This window comes from Columba livia, chromosome 12 (assembly GCF_036013475.1).
Source record: "Columba livia isolate bColLiv1 breed racing homer chromosome 12, bColLiv1.pat.W.v2, whole genome shotgun sequence".
Lineage (NCBI taxonomy): Eukaryota > Metazoa > Chordata > Aves > Columbiformes > Columbidae > Columba > Columba livia.
Window position 1 is genome coordinate 8,610,234 of NC_088613.1, and position 17,143 is coordinate 8,627,376.

A 17,143-nucleotide genomic window follows, 5' to 3' on the forward strand; every position below is an offset into this window, starting at 1 on the left:
AAAAAAAAAAAATCAAAAGCTCCTCACGGCGTTGCAGGCAACAGAGGGGATGCCAAAGTGTGAGGCTACGTGAGCATAGCAGGGTCTGCATGTAGAATGTGACGTGTGTGGTATGTGTGCTGCATGTATCAGAGCAGGCAGGATTGTTCCCTGGTGTGTAGCAAATGTATGCAATGAGTAAAGCTTTGCAGCAAATACCTCAGCAACATTCCCCTTCTGATCCGAGGATGCAAAGTGCCCGAGCCATGAGGAATCCATGTTCTTCTCAGTCCAGTGGTGAGCGGAGGGACAAAAGGTGGTAAAATGGAAACAGCTGGGCATGGCATGTGCCCAAGCAGACTGGTCTGGCTCTGGGTAGTTGGGAGATGTCGGACTCTGCGTAGATTTGTCCAGATGCTGCAAATGTGAAGCTGGTCTAATTTGCAGGAGCTGAGAAGGCAGCTTCTGTGTCCTCGAGAGCCTCGGCTAGAGGTAGGGTTCCATTTTTCAGGGCTGTCCCTTTAAATGAGCTCCCTGTCCCTGGAAGCACTTCCAGCAGCAAAGGTGGGAAGTAGTGTGTGGGCCAGGAGGCTTCCCTGGGAAAGCAGGGATCTGTTCACCTCCCAAGGAGCTTCACTGCTTCTCATTTAAGCCTTTTTTCACCCCTTACTTCTTCATGAAAGCAGAGGAGAGTATTTGCTGCCTGCGCGCGCTGGCGTGGTCGCGTGTGTGGATGCTCTGTCATCGGAAACGTGCTCACAGTTGCATATGGTGGTGTATGTTCTCTGACATCATGCGTGCTCACAGGCCCTGCGTGCAGCTCTGCAGTATGTGAGATGTGCCCACACGTGCTGCCCCACACACAGCACAGTCCTAACGTCAACCCACACCTCTTCCCACCTCCGGTGCCCTGTCAGTTCTCTCCTTCTGCCTCTCCCCTTCTGCAGGACACGAATTAGCTTGCTCAGGCAATGCCAGTAACTGAGAACCCCTAATCCTGCCCATAGGGAGGGAGGAAATCTCTGAGCTCTGGATTTGTCATTTCTTTTTGCATTGGTTTTCATCTCTCCTCTGAGATCTCTTCCGTTTCTTCTCCATTATCTATCCATGTCCCGTGTTCATTAGTCCCCACTCCCTGTGCTTGCTGTCGTTGCCGTCCTCCATTGTTCCCATCACCATCCCTCTGGCCAGCTTATCACTGAACCCCCTTGTTTGCTGGCAGGGGACTAGGGTCTTCCACAGCCAGGCTGGGGTGAGAGGAGGACTCCCGGCTGTGGGGGAGGAATGGCAGCGCGATCCAGGGGAGCATCCCTGATGCACAGCACCAGAGGAGCAGAGCGCTCAAACCCCTCCTCTGCCCTGCACAGTGACGCCCACGGGCTCTCAGTACAGCAGCGCTGAGCTGCCTGGCCATGCCAGAGCCCCTTCCCCTGTGTTTCTCCCTGCGCTGAGGGTCCAGCAGCATCCAGCACCTTTCCATCCCACAGGGAAGGACCAGCCCTGTGGCTTAGTTCACACCAAGGTCCCTGGTGTTGGGCACAGTGGCCTGAGTGGAGCCCCGCCATAAGGTTCCTAAGGGTCTCACGAGTGTTTTTGTGTGCATTTGGGGTGACCGGGGCAGAGGCACCTCCTCTGGTGGCTGGAGAAGGAGTGTGGGGCAGTGCGGTTCTGCAGCATGTGGTTGGGAAGTGCCCTCTGCCACCGGGGCTGCCGCAGGTTTGCTCACCCTGCCTGGCCAAAAATGCAACATCCTGCTGTCTCATCTTCCCACAGCCCCTTTGTTGTTCTTGGAGGGTCAGGAGGGTGCAGGGGGAGGGGTTAGAGCAGCATCGAAAAGGCTGTGACCACCTGCAAGTGCCTGGAGCATGCCAGGCTTGTGTGCCCCTCCCAGCAGAGGCATTTCATGGCCAGGCAGGTGGAGGGGGGGGACAGGTCCTCCCTGCCCATCTTCTGCAGTGAGCGCTTCACCAAAGGCGGTGTTTTTCCGTGCACAAAGGTTGCTTGTTATAGTTCCTCCCATGCACTGGGAAATTACCTGGAGCAGGTGAACACAGGGCATCACATCTTGGTGGAAGCACCAACTTTTGCTGAGCCTTTGGATGCTCTTGGATTTGGGGCTTCTGGCTCTTTGGCAATGGGTGGTGGGGGTGAGGAAAAGGATTTGGGAAGGCTGTGAGGGTCCGGGCTGGGTTTCTGAGCGATGGGCAGGCATGGCTGGAAGGAAGGAGGGAGGGCGCTGAGGGGGGCAGGCGGGAAGCCAAACGCTGGTTGCTTCGTGGGAAATGGCTGAAGCCCCAGATGTTCCCTGGGGAGGTGCGAGGGAGGGTGAGAGGAACAGGGTGCCGGGGACACGGAGGCAGTGGAGGTGGTGAGGTTGGCAGGGTGATGTTGCTATGGCTACTCCTGTGCTATTCATAGAAGAAATTAGCTAAATCTTTGCACTGGAAGGTGGAGGAGGAGAGAGGAGGAAGGCGTTCTCCACGTTTGGAGGGAAGGAGAGAAGCCAAAACAAGAAGGGGGTGAAGTTTTCCTCCTTTGCTCTGTGCCTGTGCCGTGGAGGGGCGTTTGGGGGAAAGCACCACTGCCTGACCTGCGGGCAGGGTGTGGGGAGACATGGGCAAGTCCCTCCACAGAGCATCCACGCAGAGCCCCGCATGGCAGGACGAGCTCTGCATCATGCCAGGAGCACAGGAGACGTGCTTTTAATTAAAGACAGCCAATCTGTGAAAGGTATTTTTGGCAACCTAAATGTAGATACAACTGTAGTGAAACTTGCCCTTTGCATCTGGCTCCCTTGCTCAATGCAGTACTTGTCTGTTCCTGACCCTGTCTGTCTGCTCAGCCCTGGTCACTGGTGGTCCCCTTGCCCTCCCTCCACCTCCAGCATCTCTTCCAGCATGTCCTCCTGCCAGCCGGAGTCCCGGGAGAGTCTTCCCTCTCCACCACTCCTCATCACACTCCACTCCCTCATTGTGAGAGTTTTGATTCCCATCCCACAGACCTGTTTGTCACCTCCTCACTCACGATGTGTAAATCTGCGTGTCTGTTCCTAATATATCTCCCTCCATCTGATTTCACCTCTCAGCTTGTTTCTTGGGCACCTCCGTCTGGTGATCCTGCCGTCATCACCCAGTTGAGCTGCTATAACCAGGCACTGAGCTGCTCTCCTTCCCCCAAACCCAGCGTCATGCCCACCCTCAGCCCCTTGCCTGTTGGACCTGGGAGGCAGCTGATATTTCTGATGGACTTGGCTTTCCTTTCTGTCCGTCCAGCTGGAACCAAGGCTCAGTTAATGCTTTATAAAGTAATTCCACCTCCCTGTTCATCTTCTGGGGAAACTCATGGCTTAAGACCCAGATGCTGCGTGAGTTGGTTCCCCCCCACCCAGAGCATCCCATGTCTTTCTGTCACCCACTGCCTGGACCGGGCTGAGGTGGGTCAGACATTCTCAGTGTTCCTTCCCAAAACATGCTGAGTTTATATAGGAATGGGCAGCCGAGGACATTTTTTCTCTTTTGTTTCTTTATTCACCTCTAAGACTTTTCCCCATTCTCTTGAGCACATGAATCCCTCGAACAGGGGCTGTGCACTTCTGCTTGCTGACCCTGCCAGCACATCCCATTAATACAGAAAGGGATAATGCTAGAATTAAAAAGGGAGTTGGAGGACTGAACTTAGCTCCTCTCTGGCTGGATTACCAACTCCTGCCTGCCGGCCAGTCCAAATGCACAGACTGTGGCCCTGGAGCTGCACCCTGCTGTTGGTTTTGGAATGTTGAGCTGCTAAAGGGACCCCAGGAGCAACCCAAAAAGAGGCACCAAAGCTGGTGTCCGAACTGGCCGTAATTGAGGTGTAGCTGCTGCTGTAAAGGCAGTGTCTGAAGTTACATAGGTGGGAGAGACTCCATCAGCACAATGCATAGAAGAACAGGAAAGTACCCACCGAAAACAGAGGATATGGCCCTGCCATGTTGCAAAGGAGGAGGACTAGGAGGAGAGTTTATTGGTGCGGGAGCCAGGGTCAAGCAGGGGCAGGTTTCAGCAGCTATGTAGCCAATGTGGAGGAGGTGGCTCCTTGTGAAGAACCTGGGGGTGACAGGAAGACCTTAACCTGCCGCCATGGCAGCACCTGCCCTCTCCACTGCTGGAGGGATGCTCCCCGCATCCCCACGGCCGTGCTTTCCACCTGGCTCTCCTCTCATGGTTTGAAGTGTTAACATGGCTGGGACCTGCCTGAGCCTAGTCCTGACTGATGGGAATCTGGCAGGGATCTGCTGGCCGTCCTCAGGACGTGCTTCAGGAAGGAGGGTCCCACAGGGGGCTGCATGAGAGGGAAATCTGGGGGACAGCTGAACCAGAGGTCCCATCCAGGTACCCTGGGAGTGCAGGTGGGTGGGAGGTGGAAGTGAAGGAGAAGCCATCGCTATCCCTGGAGAGCTGCCTCGTGCGCGTAAGCTTCTCGGTGCTTCATTTGCCATGATGGGAGGAGAGGAGCTTCCGCTCCTTCCTTAGCTGCAGATGCTCATTTAGACAGAAGAATTCATTAAGACTTAATCAGGCTATAATCAGCCATGGCTGCGGCTGTGTGCTGGGCGCCTGTGGTGCACAGCCTCGTGCAGGATGCTCTCTGCGGGGACCGTGGTCTCTGGGTCCCAGGGAAGAGCGGGTCCGACATGAGGGGCACGAGGAGCTCAGTGTGGTTGGGACATGGGGGCTGTGTGCCATCCCAAATGCCCTATACTGGCAGGAGGGACGATGTGTCTCTGGCTCTGCATCGCAGCTGCGATTTGGGAATGGGCATAACCCTCACTGTAAGGTCGTGCCAGCGCTGCGGGTGCAATGGGCTGTGCTAATGCTCACAGCTGGTTTTAACACATGCGAAGATGGGATAATGCAGGGATCCCTCAAGGGCCCTCATTGCAAATCCGACAGTGTGCTGTGAACATATATTGGGGACTTGGAGACGAAAACTTTTAATACGGTGTTTAACAAATTCAGAATACCCATATTTGAAATGAACTTCACTGTTTAGTCTGCAGAAACTCACTTGGATGTGGCTCGCTTAAGGACTGCTCAGAGGGTGCGATTGTTTTTGGGGACATGTGGTCCTTCAGAGCACCCTAGGCCAGGCCCTAAATACCCTCTTGTCACCTTTGTCATAACTGGAATTTAGTTTGAGGCTCTGTTGTTGGATCTTGGTTTGCTTTTGTCCAACAGAAACACGTTTCTTAACACTTTGTAACTAGGTGTGCACTGGAACTTACTGAAGAGAAGAAAACAGGGTATTTGAATCCCAGGGACCAAAGAAATCTTTTAACACTGTCCCTTATTCACTCTTTTTTTTTTCCATGTACATACGTATTTGTTGGGGGTGAGGGGGTAGGGAGGAAGCACGTGAGTCTTTCAGATGATAATCACTCTTCCTGTGAAAAAAGGAATTGAGTCAATTTTATTTGGTACCACCAGGTCAGAGGGAAGCTACCAGAGCCCAGCACCTCTGCAAACTGGGTCATTTATTTTAACGTGCTGAGCCTGGAACAGGATGTCTAACTTTCAAGTATGAACACGCTGGCCTTAATGGTTTCTAAATGGAAACTTAGACTCCATAGAGCTTCTGTTTGGGGAAGCTTTCTTCCTTCCCCGCTGAGTGAAGGCTTTTTCCAGTCCCTATTTAAGCTTAGTCTTTAAAAAAAAAAAAAAAAATAAAGGCACGAAAACAAGGATTAAACCCTTGATAGCTGTTTGTGTTCGCATTACGCTTTGGGCACTTTGGTGGCTTTGCCAAAGATCCTTGTGACCAGGGACCTTTCAAGTCCTGCATTCCCCAGTTCCGGATGGCCGTGGTGCTTTGTGGCAGTGCCGAGGCACAGCCCTGGGGCAGGGGCTCTGCCACCGTGTCCCTGCAGCCTGATCATGCCACCGAGACAGCCCAGCTCTGCTGTCTCCCAGAGGCAGCCTGGAGAGAAGGGCTGCTCTTGGCTACTGGACAGGCTGGGAGCCAAGCACGAGGGCACGGGCAGCAGCCGGTGCCTGGCCAGCAGGGACAGACACAGGGGGTCCGAGCACTTGCAAGCTTTATAGTTGGCCCTGGCATCGTTTCCTATGTCATTTATGCAACATTTCAAGCTGTGCAAAAGGAGGGCATGGGGTCAGGCTCAGCCTGTTGCTCCCCTTCATGTAGGCACACTGGCAAGGTTATGTGCACTTCCCCTGCCCAAACAGTGTCAGCCAGTGGCTCGCTCTTCTAATGCGTGAGAAAAAAATGCAAAGAGAGTTATTTTGTCCAGCCCTCTTAAAGGGAATGGAGATTCATCTATGGCCATGAAATTCTTCAGCCTCCAGAAGTTTCCAGCCTCCATTTTCTTTTGCTTCCTTTCCTTGTCCCAGCCCATGGGAGCCCTGAAGGATGCAGCTCTCCCTCAGAGCTCTGCAGCCCTCTGACATTGCCAAGCACCATCAGCTCTGGAGCCTGTGAAGGCAAAAAGAGGTGAGCACAGGAAGCTGCGAGAAGGGGACCAGCCTCTGGAAGCAGTGTGGTACCTCTCCCCTTGAGAAGGGATAGGAAGACCAAAGCATTGATTTGTTATTGAGATGTAGGAAAAGCCCTTCATCTTGTGGGCCAGCTGGGAGCCAGGCTTCGGTCTGGGAAGGGATGTGCCGTGCATCATTTCTTAACAGGAGGTCTGTGAGGTGGCTTCTTCGGGCACAGCCAAGGGAAAGCCAAGAGGGTCTGTAGGCGTGCAGGCACTGGGGGAGCTCAGAGCAGCCTGGAGGGATGGTGCCAGCACCTCTCAGTTCCACACACCTGCCTTTCTGCAGGGGCAGAGCCAGGACTCATCCCCTCCTTTGCCTTGGGCATGGGGAGCCTCAGGAGTAGGTTTCTGTCCTGCCTCGACCTCAGAAGTGCCCACAGGTTGCTGTGGAGGAGCTGCGTCACCTCAGGTGCTTTGGGAGGTGATGTTTTTGGTAGCTACGTGATGGGCTCTGGGTTGGTGCAGTAGGCAGCCCCAGTGTTGGGAAAAACCATAATCTCTGCGAAGGGTAGGGCAGTCTGTCGTGAAGCAGATGAGTGTGTCAGTGCTTATCAGGGCGAGTAGCGGGAAGCACGGGCTTGCTGTGAGTGCTGTGCTGGCAGGGCCTGGGCTTGCTCCTGTGAAACGAATTCTTTAGTTTGGTGCGAAGTCGCTCCCCCTGGCAGCAGGAGCCTGTTGCTCCCCAGGCATCCCGCAGCCGACCCCGCTGCCGCGGCAGCATCACAGCACTCCTCAGCATCCCCGAGCTGGTACCTGTGAGTTCACAGCTAGCGCCCAGCACTGTGGGGTCCCGCCACAGAGCAGCTGCTTTCATAGCTGTAAATGCACAGCTTTCTCCATGGTTTAACACCCTTCTAAAAAAAAAAAAATCAAAGCTGATGGAACTGGGCTACAAGCAGCCCAGTGTGTCTGTGCTGTTTAAATGTTTCTGTTGGGCATCTCCCCACTTGGCCTCTGCCCCGAGAGCTTTCAAAAGTGTGTAAAGACTGAATTTCACTTATCTCCAGAGCCATTTCCTTTTGAGTGTTACCATTATACCTCAGATGGTATGCAGCAAAGGATATTAAAAGGCATATTGATTTTTCACTGTGATCTAATCTGGGAAAGTTGCAGAAATAAAAGAGTTAAGTTAGCGCTTTGCTCCTCATGCACTAAGCCCAGCATCACAGATAGTCAACTCTGTCCTGCGCACCCCTTGGTGTGTGACACATGGTCCACACCGGCCTCCTGTGGAGACCAGCTCTGTGCGTTAGGCTTGGTATTTGTCAGCTCTGGAGGCTCCTGTTTGAGTCTTGTTGCTAGTTAAGATGGAAATGGCTTTATGTGTGGGCACAATCTAGTTGCTCTTGGCCTGGGATGTCTACAGCACTTTTATTTTGTCTGGAGGAGGTATGTAATTCCTGAGTTTTGTGGGCTGGCCCCCATGCTGCCTCTTTGTGCACAGAATATCTTGAACTTTCACTTCAGTCTCCCTGTTTGGCTCCCATGGGCCAGCCCTGAGAGCAGACCTTGGGGAAACGCCACAGGGCAATGCTCAGCCCTCAGAAGTAAGCTAATGAACCTCCTCTGTTTGCATTTAATTGCATTTAATTGCAGTTTTTCTTTTGGTTGGAAGGTTTGGAAAATCATTATGTTTTGCAATTCCTACCTTTTCCCCAGCAGATGATAGCGATAGAAATGGAGTTGAAGGGTGATTCCTGTAGATGTTTGGGGCTTGGCTGGGGGCTGCATGGGGCAGGTTGCTGCTCTGTCTATTAGCTCCTGGGCCGTGGCTGCCACTGGGACCATTGTATGGTGCTCGAGTGCTGGTGCCTGGACACAGGTAAATGCAAGACTCTGTTTCTCTTAGCCCCCACAAGACCAGGAAGCTCTTGAATCCTGACTTTCAAACCTCATCCCCCTTCACCACTATTCCCTTTGACTCCTGCTGCTGGCCAGATTTTCCTAACAGCTGTCCTCTGCCTTGCTGACTTTGTGCCTAGATCAATCTCTCTGCATCTATGCAGTGACAACCCTTACTCCCCAGGGTCCTCCTTGTGTCCCACCTTCCCCACAGCTTCCTTTGGGCTGAGCCCAAGGATCTGTGCAGCCTCCTGCACCTCTGCCTGATGGAGGGAATTCGGGGCATCTCCAGCTCTGCTGGGCTTTGGTGGTCCTGCTGCTATGGTGTGAGCACTATAGGGTTCAGACCTCTTTTCTTTCCTTTTGTAAACCCTCCGAGCACAATCAGGGCTTGGTAAATAATAACAGTGTGATGAAATGGTTTAGATGGAAGAGATCTGACAGCCGCCATTGAATGTGACCTGAATGCACAGCCCTGTTCCCTTTCCTCCCTGCATGCTGCAATCCCCTACTCCTTAGGGCATAAATTACTTACCATTCCCTATAGAATTGAGGGCATGGTTAATTCACCAGCAAGTTCCTGCTGCCCAGGACAAAATGATGTTCTCTCTCCTCCCCTGGCTAGTAGAGGGCTTGGTGCATGCACCTGCCTAGCAGAGGGAGGCAGAGGCTTTTCATTTTCAGGCCCTCTGCTTATTTCTGAGTCTTGGGTCTTGTCTGACTCTCTAGCAGAACAGTCAAGGTGCAAATGTTGGAATATTTGCAAGTGGAAGTCAGAGCTAATGTCCAAACGCTTTCCTTGTAGTAGCTGGAATAGCTGGCCACAGGAGACAAGCAGGGATTTCCTGGTCTGAATTCCTGCTGACCACGTGTGACTGTTTTAAGCAGCCACTCACATTCGGCATCTCCTGGGTCCCATCTGGAGCCTGAGTGGGAAATTGTGCTTCTAGCAGTATTTTGAGATGTAAAAATCACTAGTGTGGAATGGCTGCAAAGGATGCTCAGTGCACAGTGAGCAGGCTAGACAAAACGTGTCCTTAGGGCTCACCGCTGTGAGAGCGAGGCAATGTGATGTGTGATTTGTGGGCTATTAGTAATTCAACAAAGACACTGCAGTGGGGCTCAGTGGAGGACTCGAACTGGACCTGCAAAAGCCTCCATAACATTATCATACAGAGCACTTCTCCCTGGGAGGGATCCAAAGCATCATTTTTGGAGTTGAATTCATTTCATAAATCATGGGGCATGTGATGGGCTACATTCACTTAGGCTGCATCTTCTGCATCCTTCCTGGAAACTCATCTAATAAGAGCTGGCCTCTGGCACGTCAAGGTTCAAACATCCATCGTTTGTTAATTGCTGGCAGTAGAAGTGCTTCTTTTTTGCCTTGAAATGTTGAATCCCTTCCTAGAATTGCACTGGGGACTAATAAAAGCCAGTGCCAGGTTTAATATATGCTATCTCACAAATTATCTGGATTAAATACAAGAACTATGTACTGCCAGAGAGGGGATATTCCCAGCTTAACATTGCTTCTGGGCCATGGAGATCCCAAGACATTGGACCTGAAAATTGTGATTCTCTTATGTGTGTGGGAGGGGTTTGGCTTGAGTGCTTGGAAGTGGTCATATTTGCCTGAGCTAGAGAATTAATTGTCATAAAAACTATGATTTTGTAACCAATAGTTACAGCTGCAGGAAAGATCAGAAAGCATCTGAATAAATCAAATTAACTACCTCCTGCTGCATCCATATGAGAGCAGAACCTTTCAGGGCAAGATTTATACTACAGTCCAGTTGACCCCTAACTTTCCCGCCTATGAAATAAGGACAGTAGAAAGTTCAGAAATATGATCAACTAAAACAGGAGATGCTAGGGACTGCCACGCTGGTTTATGTGAGGAAGCTGGTCTCTGTCAGGAGTGTATAAACCCAGAGGATGGCAATGAGGAGATAGCCTGCTCCGAAGAAAATATCATAGACTCACAGAGGCCATGGGGCTGTGCAGTCCAACCACCCGCATAACTGGACGAACAGTGGTTCCTGTCATTTGCTGCACTAGCCCACATCTTGACTTGCTTGCACCTGACCTTGACTCTGATGTTTCTGATCCTCTAAGGCAGAGGATTCACCTCCCCTTGTAGCTCGTGTCTTTTATTGTTTCCCCCATCACTTTGGACTGTTGTTATCCACACAAGCCTTAGCATGATGATGTGAATCCCGACTCACCCCCGGCCTTCCAGATTTTCATGGAATCATAGAATACCCTGAGCTGGAAGGGACCGACAAGGATCATTGAGTCTAACTCCTGTCCCTGCATAGGACAACCCTGAAATTCACACCATGTGTCTGAGGGAGTTGTCCAATCACTTCTTGAATATTGACAGATTCGGGGCCCTGACTGCCTCCCTGTGGAGCCTGTTCCAGTGCTCCACCATCCTCTGGGTGAAGACCCTTTTCCTTGTGTACAAACTAAACCTGCCCTGGCACATCTTCCTGCTATTCCCTCGAGTCCTTCCAGATTTTGCACCACTTGCTGTTGCACACCAGCAAGGAATGTCCAGTACTTAATCTTAAATTTCTCACTTTTTGCTGTTTCTCCCTCGCTCTCCCACTCAGAGGTAGATGCCTTCCCTTGCTCCCTGGCTCCAGCAGCCACACCACCTTGCCCCCTTTATAAGGGTGTGTTGTGACAGGACAAGGGATAATGGCTTTAAACTAAAAGAGGGAGTATTCAGACTAGACATGAGGAAGCATTTTTTTTTTTAATGATATAATGAAGGTAGTAAAATACTGTCCCAGGCTGGCCAGAGAGGTGGCAAATGCCCCATCCCTGGAAGCATTCAAGGTCAGGCTGGACAGGGGTCTAAGCAGCCTGCCCTGGTTGAAGATGTCACTGCTCATGGCAAGTGGGCTGGACTAGATGAGCTTTGAAGGTCCCTTCCAACCCAAACTATTGGATGATGCTGTGATTCAGGAGGTTGCGGTGCTGGACAGCTCCGGCGCGGCAGGTCCCGGCGGGCGGCGATCGGGGTCTCCAGCTGCCCTCCCCCTTGTGGGTCCTGGCGCTGCAGCCTTCCCCGTGCCCTTCTCCCGGGAGAGCCCCCATCCCCTTACAGCTTCGTCCCTGCCTTCTCCTGCCTGCACTTGCCCTCTGCACGTGTGACCCTCCTGTGATGTGCAAGCGGGTAATGGGCAGTACAGGAGGAGGGGAGCCTGGGGAGAGGTTTATGATGAGCCCTTCAAGAGAGGGGGAATGCATGTGTTGGGGGAGGAAGATGAGCCGAGGCTGCCGAGCAAAGTGTTTACTCCAGGAATGACAAGGATGAGGGAACAAACTGCCGCCTCTCCCAGGGCGTGGTGGCCCTGTGCTTAGAAGGGTCAGCAGCAGCTGCTGGAAGGTGCATGAAGGCCTTGGGGCTGGTCTGCTGGCAGTATGTCCCTCCCTCAGGAGGACTTCCTTCCCTACTCCTCCTATTTCCTAATCCCTCAGTAATGTGGATTTCAAATATATTTTTGGTACTGGTAGGATTTTGGCCTGAGTTTCCAGTCTTGCCTGTCTCCTTGCCAGCAGCCAAGGCCGTGGAGTGTTGGGGACACAACAGGCCTGAGGGGACTGACAATCAGAGCTGTGCTGTGGCCCTGCTTCCTTCCTGGGGCTTTTGGGCACCTGGAGGAGGGACAAGAGCAGACCTATTCCTGAATTGCCCTCTTCTGCCTGTGGTGGCACAGTCAGGGGAGAGGCAGTGCACCGCGAAGGGCTGGGTCCATCGCTCAGCTCGGTGACATCCCGCTTTTGTCTCCTCACAGGCCAACCCTGCTCCCACTATTGTGAACACAGACTCGCTGGAACAAGGGCTCTCTGTAAGTCTCCTGGTTTTGTTTTGCTTCCTTTGAACAAGCGGTGTGTTTTTCCTGCTTGGCAGTGCATGAAAGGCTTCTCCAGCCCAAGGAGGCCTCAGCGAGGTGGCAGAGGTGCTTCGTACCTGCACTGTGTCCCCATAGCACATTTCACCCCTAAACCTCACTGGGGCTGGGTGATGCTGAACAGAATCAAGGACAGCAGCAAGTGATGCTGGGGACTCCAAGACAAAGAGAGTACAAGGCAGGAAGCACTTGGAGGGGCACACTGTGGGGTAAGCAGGCATCAGAAAAGAGGGGGAGCTGGGCTGGCTGGCTGCGTTCAAGGTTATCCTCAGTCTCCCATGCAGGATGTCTGCTCTGCATCCGTTACCTTGCCGCACGGCCTCAGCCCCTTCAGCAGCCTTAGGTGGGAGACAGTTCTCTCTGGGTAGTTGGGGCATCACACCTGCTGGTCCTCAGGGCAGCCGAACCCATCAAACGCTGCTCCTCTCCCAGTGAAGGCTGCCAGCAGCTGAGCAGTGCTTGGTGACTGAGAGTGTTTGCAGCTACGCTACATTTGGCACTCTTGGTGTAGTATAAAGATAATCCTCCTCAGTTTGTTGCAGAGAGGGTTTGTGCGCTGCTGCATCCCTTCCCAGAACATTTGCAAATCGTTCCTGCTGGGGGGATGGAGGGAACAGGTTGGCCAGCGTGGATTTCTGCAGCATTGGCTCCATGCTCGTGCGGTCCTCCCCTTAATTCCCCCAAGGGAGCTCAGTTGACAGCTTGCCAGGGCTGGGTGCGTTGCACCTGGTTTTCTTCTGATGCAGCAAATTTCATCTGCCTTCCACATTAATGAAGCAGCACCAGGACTCAGAGCTGGGGTTGGTTTGTCTTTGGAATCATGGTGGATGGCTGCAGGTGACTTCTGGTGGTTGAACTTTCCTTATAAAGAACTGCAGATATCAGCCCACAGCCTCTGCTGGGGTCAGGGTGCATAAAAGCTGTGCAGGGCTGGTTGGGCAGGGCTATGAAAAGGAAGCAGAGCTCAGCTAAGATCTCTGCAACCCTGGCTGGATGGTTTAATTATGCCTTGGGTGTTGAACCAAAGCCACCTGGCATTGCAGAGGAACGTGACAGTGCCTCTCTTCGTGTGGTAGTCCTAGTCCAGCAGCCTTGTGTAAATGTGGCAGAAGAGAGTTGCTGTCCCCAGAATTTTCCTTCTCCAAATGCATGGCATGACAGAGTGTTTGTGGGGTTGGAGGTTTCTTGCAGTATGCTGGGCACCCCAGCTGTAGTGCAGTGCAACATTGCAGCCTGCTGTCAGTGCTCATCCAGCTGGTGGTGTTCTATAGGGAACTAGACAAGGGACAATTTCTCCTGGAGGGGAAGGACACGCTACAAGGTTGGACAGGGACGAGTGAGGGGTGTGCTGTGGGCAGGGATGGAAAGTCTTTTTTAACATCTGTTTTGTACTCTCCCTCCCCTGGGGGAACAGTGCCTGCTCACCTTTGCAGCCAGCAGCACCACATCCTTCTCCAGGCTCCAGCCGTGCCTGTCTCTCCTCCCTGCCTATGTGTCCAAGAGCAGCAAGAGGTGACCCTGAGGTCCAAGGACAGGTTCTATCTCTCCAGGCAGGCTCCCAATCCCTGTAGAAGCCAGCATCAGGGAGCCCATTCATGGGGCCAGCGGCTGCCTCTTCCCACCACAGTGCACTCCACTTTCCTGCTCTCCTGGCTGCCTTCCCCCACTCCATCTCATTAACCCCATATCCCTCCCACCCCTTCTCCCTGTGCCTTGGCTGCAGCACCTTCTTGCCGTGATGGATGAGACCTCGCTTCCTGCAGCCCCTGGGTGGGTTTGTCCAGGTTTCAGGGGCTGCTCTGCACCCCTGGCAAGCACCAGCATCATCCTGGGGTGGCAGACATCTACCCCATCCATCTGACCCCAGCAGCATATGCCCAGAGTGAATCTGCCCTGTGGTGGTGGCAGGTTGTGGCTGTCATCTGCTGTGCAGAGCGGGGACCACCAGCCCCATGCCCAGGCAGGTTCCACCTGTGGAGTGCCCGGAGGCGCCTGTGCCCAGGGCAGGGGAGACCCCTCACTTTGATTCCTCTCAGCCTCCAGCCTGGAAACCCTCTCGACCTCTGCTTCGTGTTGTACTAGCACAAAAATAAGCCCTGCTCCATCCTTTCCTTCTCTGGGGTGCTAGGCTCCTCAGGCTTCATGGAGAACACACCCCTAAACCTCCCATTCAGCAGTTTTCCAGGTCAGCAAAGGAGCCACAACAGGGCTTGCTGCAGAAGAGCACACCAAAATGACAAATCTGGAAGCATATTTTTTTTTACAAACCCAAAAACTAAAGCTTGTTGGTACGGTATGTATTTGAAAGGGTTAAAGTCACATCTTCCAGTCTTTAATTACTTAACTATTCAATGCTTTCCTTAATGATAAACAGATGGATGTAGTCTAGTTCCTTCCTGTTCTAGCTCCATTGATTGCATTGGACTAGTTGTTGGGCTGAATTTGGCCCCGGCTGTTTATCAAGAAGTCTGCTCCACATTTCAGTCTCTCTGTCCACCCACCTCCGTCCCCAAGCGCATGTGGCACCAGCAGCGCGGTAAGGTACAAGCTGCAGCACTGGGTCCCACTCACCACCAGGGGCAGGGCTCAGTGCTGCTGCCTGTGGCTTGCGAGAAGCCCAGTACCCCCCAGGGTGCAAAAACGCAAATAATTCCTTATAAAATGCCTACTGTATTGAAAGCATCCCTTGAAGGGTAAGGACGGGTGTTGGGAGGGTTCACCCGTGCCAGCCCCAGGTCATTGCTCACAGTTTCCCCCCTTAGTGTATTTTGCCCAGCAGGTCCATAGCAGGGAGATGGAGCATCGGAAACCCACTTGCCATGGCGGTCAGGGTCTCAGAGTTTCAGAGCTGCCTCTTTGAAGCAGAAATAACTTCTTGCTGCCCAGGGTGCACAGCAAATGCTGCCAGGCAGTCCCAAAGTCAGCAGGGAAGGTCACTCCAACGGCCTTGAGGAGGTGAAGGTTTCATAGCCTGGGCCCTTGAAGCCCTCCTATGGTGCCCCACTGCCCAGCAGCGAGGTGCCACCACCTCTTTGACCTCTAAAAGCCTGAACTGAGGAAACCAACTTCTTCCCAGGCTTGATCCCAGCCAGCGAGCACCATGGGAGGCCCAGGCTCTGCCACCAGTGAGTGCAGAAGCAACCTCCTTGTGCAGCATTGACTCTGCTGCCAGGGTCCCCAGATGCAGTCATTGCAGGGTGGGGGACAGCAGAGATGACAGACATGGTCCAATGCCTGGGTGCAGGGCAAAACTTGCTTGTAAGCCTGGCCAAAAAAAAAAAAAAAACAAACACAGAAAAGCATCAAAACTAAACTGCTACCCTCACACGTTGGTCCCAAGCACTGGTGGTAGCACATCCCACTGCCACTTCCTTCAGACAGTGTGGCTGTGGAACCCCCTGAGCTGTGTGCTGGGGCTGTCAGGCTTCAAACCCCTTCCTCTTACCCAAGCTCAGCAGGCTTGTCTCTATGGCCCTCTAGCAAAAGGCTGACCAGAAATACAGAGTTTATTTACTCTGTGCACACAGCCGACACTGTGGGCAATGCACGCAAAGGGGGTTGAGGCCAGAGGTTAGCGGGAAGCGAGTCAGTAGGTCTTGATGCTGTACGTGTGGATACAGGGAGGAGAAGGGAGGGAGCTCTTGACCTATTTTCTCTGGGCGTCCTGCCATGTGCAGGCAGGGAGAGCTCTCCCTTGCCAGCGCTGCCGGTGCCAGCCCGGAGGTGCCCAGTGCACCCGCTGCCCCAGCACGGGGCTGATGTCCTTGTCCCTCACTGGGGCACACGTGAGGCATCGCCAGGCGCCTTCTGCCCCCAGTTCCGGCTGACCCTCACCTGGAGCCCTGTGTGCAGTTTGGGGCACCACAGCATAGAAAGGATAAAAAGCTACTGGAAAGAGTCCAGAAGAGGGCTACAAAGCTGGTGAAGGGTTTGGAGAGGAAGCTGAATGAGGAGCGGCTGAAGTCACTTGGTTTGTTCAGCCTGGAGGAGACTGAGGGGAGAGCTCATGCGGTTACAGCTCCTCACAAGGGGAGGAGGAGGGACAGTTGCTGATCTCTTCTCTTTAGTGACCAACAACAAACCCGAGGGAACGGCAGGAAGATGTGCCAGGGGAGGTTCAGTTGGACATCAGGAAAAGGAACTTCACCCAGAGGGTGCTGGAGCACTGGAACAGGCTCCACAGGGAGGCAGTCATGGCCCCAAGCCTGACAGTGTTCAAGAAGAGACTGGACACCCTCAGATGCATGATGTGTATGTTGGAGTTGTCCTATGCAGGGACAGGAGTTGGACTTGATGTTCCTGTGGGTCCCTTCCAACTCGGGGCATTCTATGATTCTGTGATTATGTTGGTACACAGCTGCTTCACCACCAGGCCCCAGCACCTGTTCCCATCGCATCCTAACCACAAAATAAGGGCCAGATCCTGCTCTGAAAGTGGCTGCAGGCAGCGTTATCCTTCCTGCAAGGTTATTTCTTCTTGCAGCTCGCTGGGCTATTTGGGTTGGGTTTGAGGAACCCCATCTTAGTCTTCTAAATTTGGACTCCTTTTTTTAATTAAAAGAAAAATCCCGACTCTCTGGCAAATTGCAAATCGCATTCCACGTGCACTGGTGCGATGTTGGCCGGCGGAGCCTGCAGACAGCTTGCAGTAGCTCTGGAAGGTGTGTGCTCTTCTGTTTATCGAATGAGTGTTAACTCTGCAGCCTTCTGTTGATTATTTAAATGTCATCACCGCTAACTATTTCACTGCTGCTCCAAACACAAAAGGGAAGCAAAGGCCAGCGAAGGGGACCTCTTCCTGAGCCCTCAGGTGGGCTTACTGTGTGGGAAGAGCTTGGAAAAAAATACCTTTACTCTTTCCCAT

At 52.9% G+C, this 17,143-nt stretch overlaps 1 protein-coding gene across 11 annotated transcripts in view; it reads left to right on the forward strand.

The window, feature by feature from the left end:
- The window catches only part of DLG3 (discs large MAGUK scaffold protein 3), a 79,940-nt gene that overhangs the window by 27,413 nt on the left and 35,384 nt on the right, over positions 1–17,143 (forward strand). For 8 of the 11 annotated variants that reach the window (XM_065077697.1, XM_065077698.1, XM_065077699.1 and 5 more), the window contains one exon: positions 12,163–12,216. The exons of the other annotated variants lie outside the window; for them this stretch is intronic. In XM_065077697.1, coding sequence (XP_064933769.1) covers positions 12,163–12,216 — 54 coding nt within the window. The remainder of the gene's footprint in view (positions 1–12,162; positions 12,217–17,143) is intronic. 11 annotated transcript variants of the gene reach the window in all.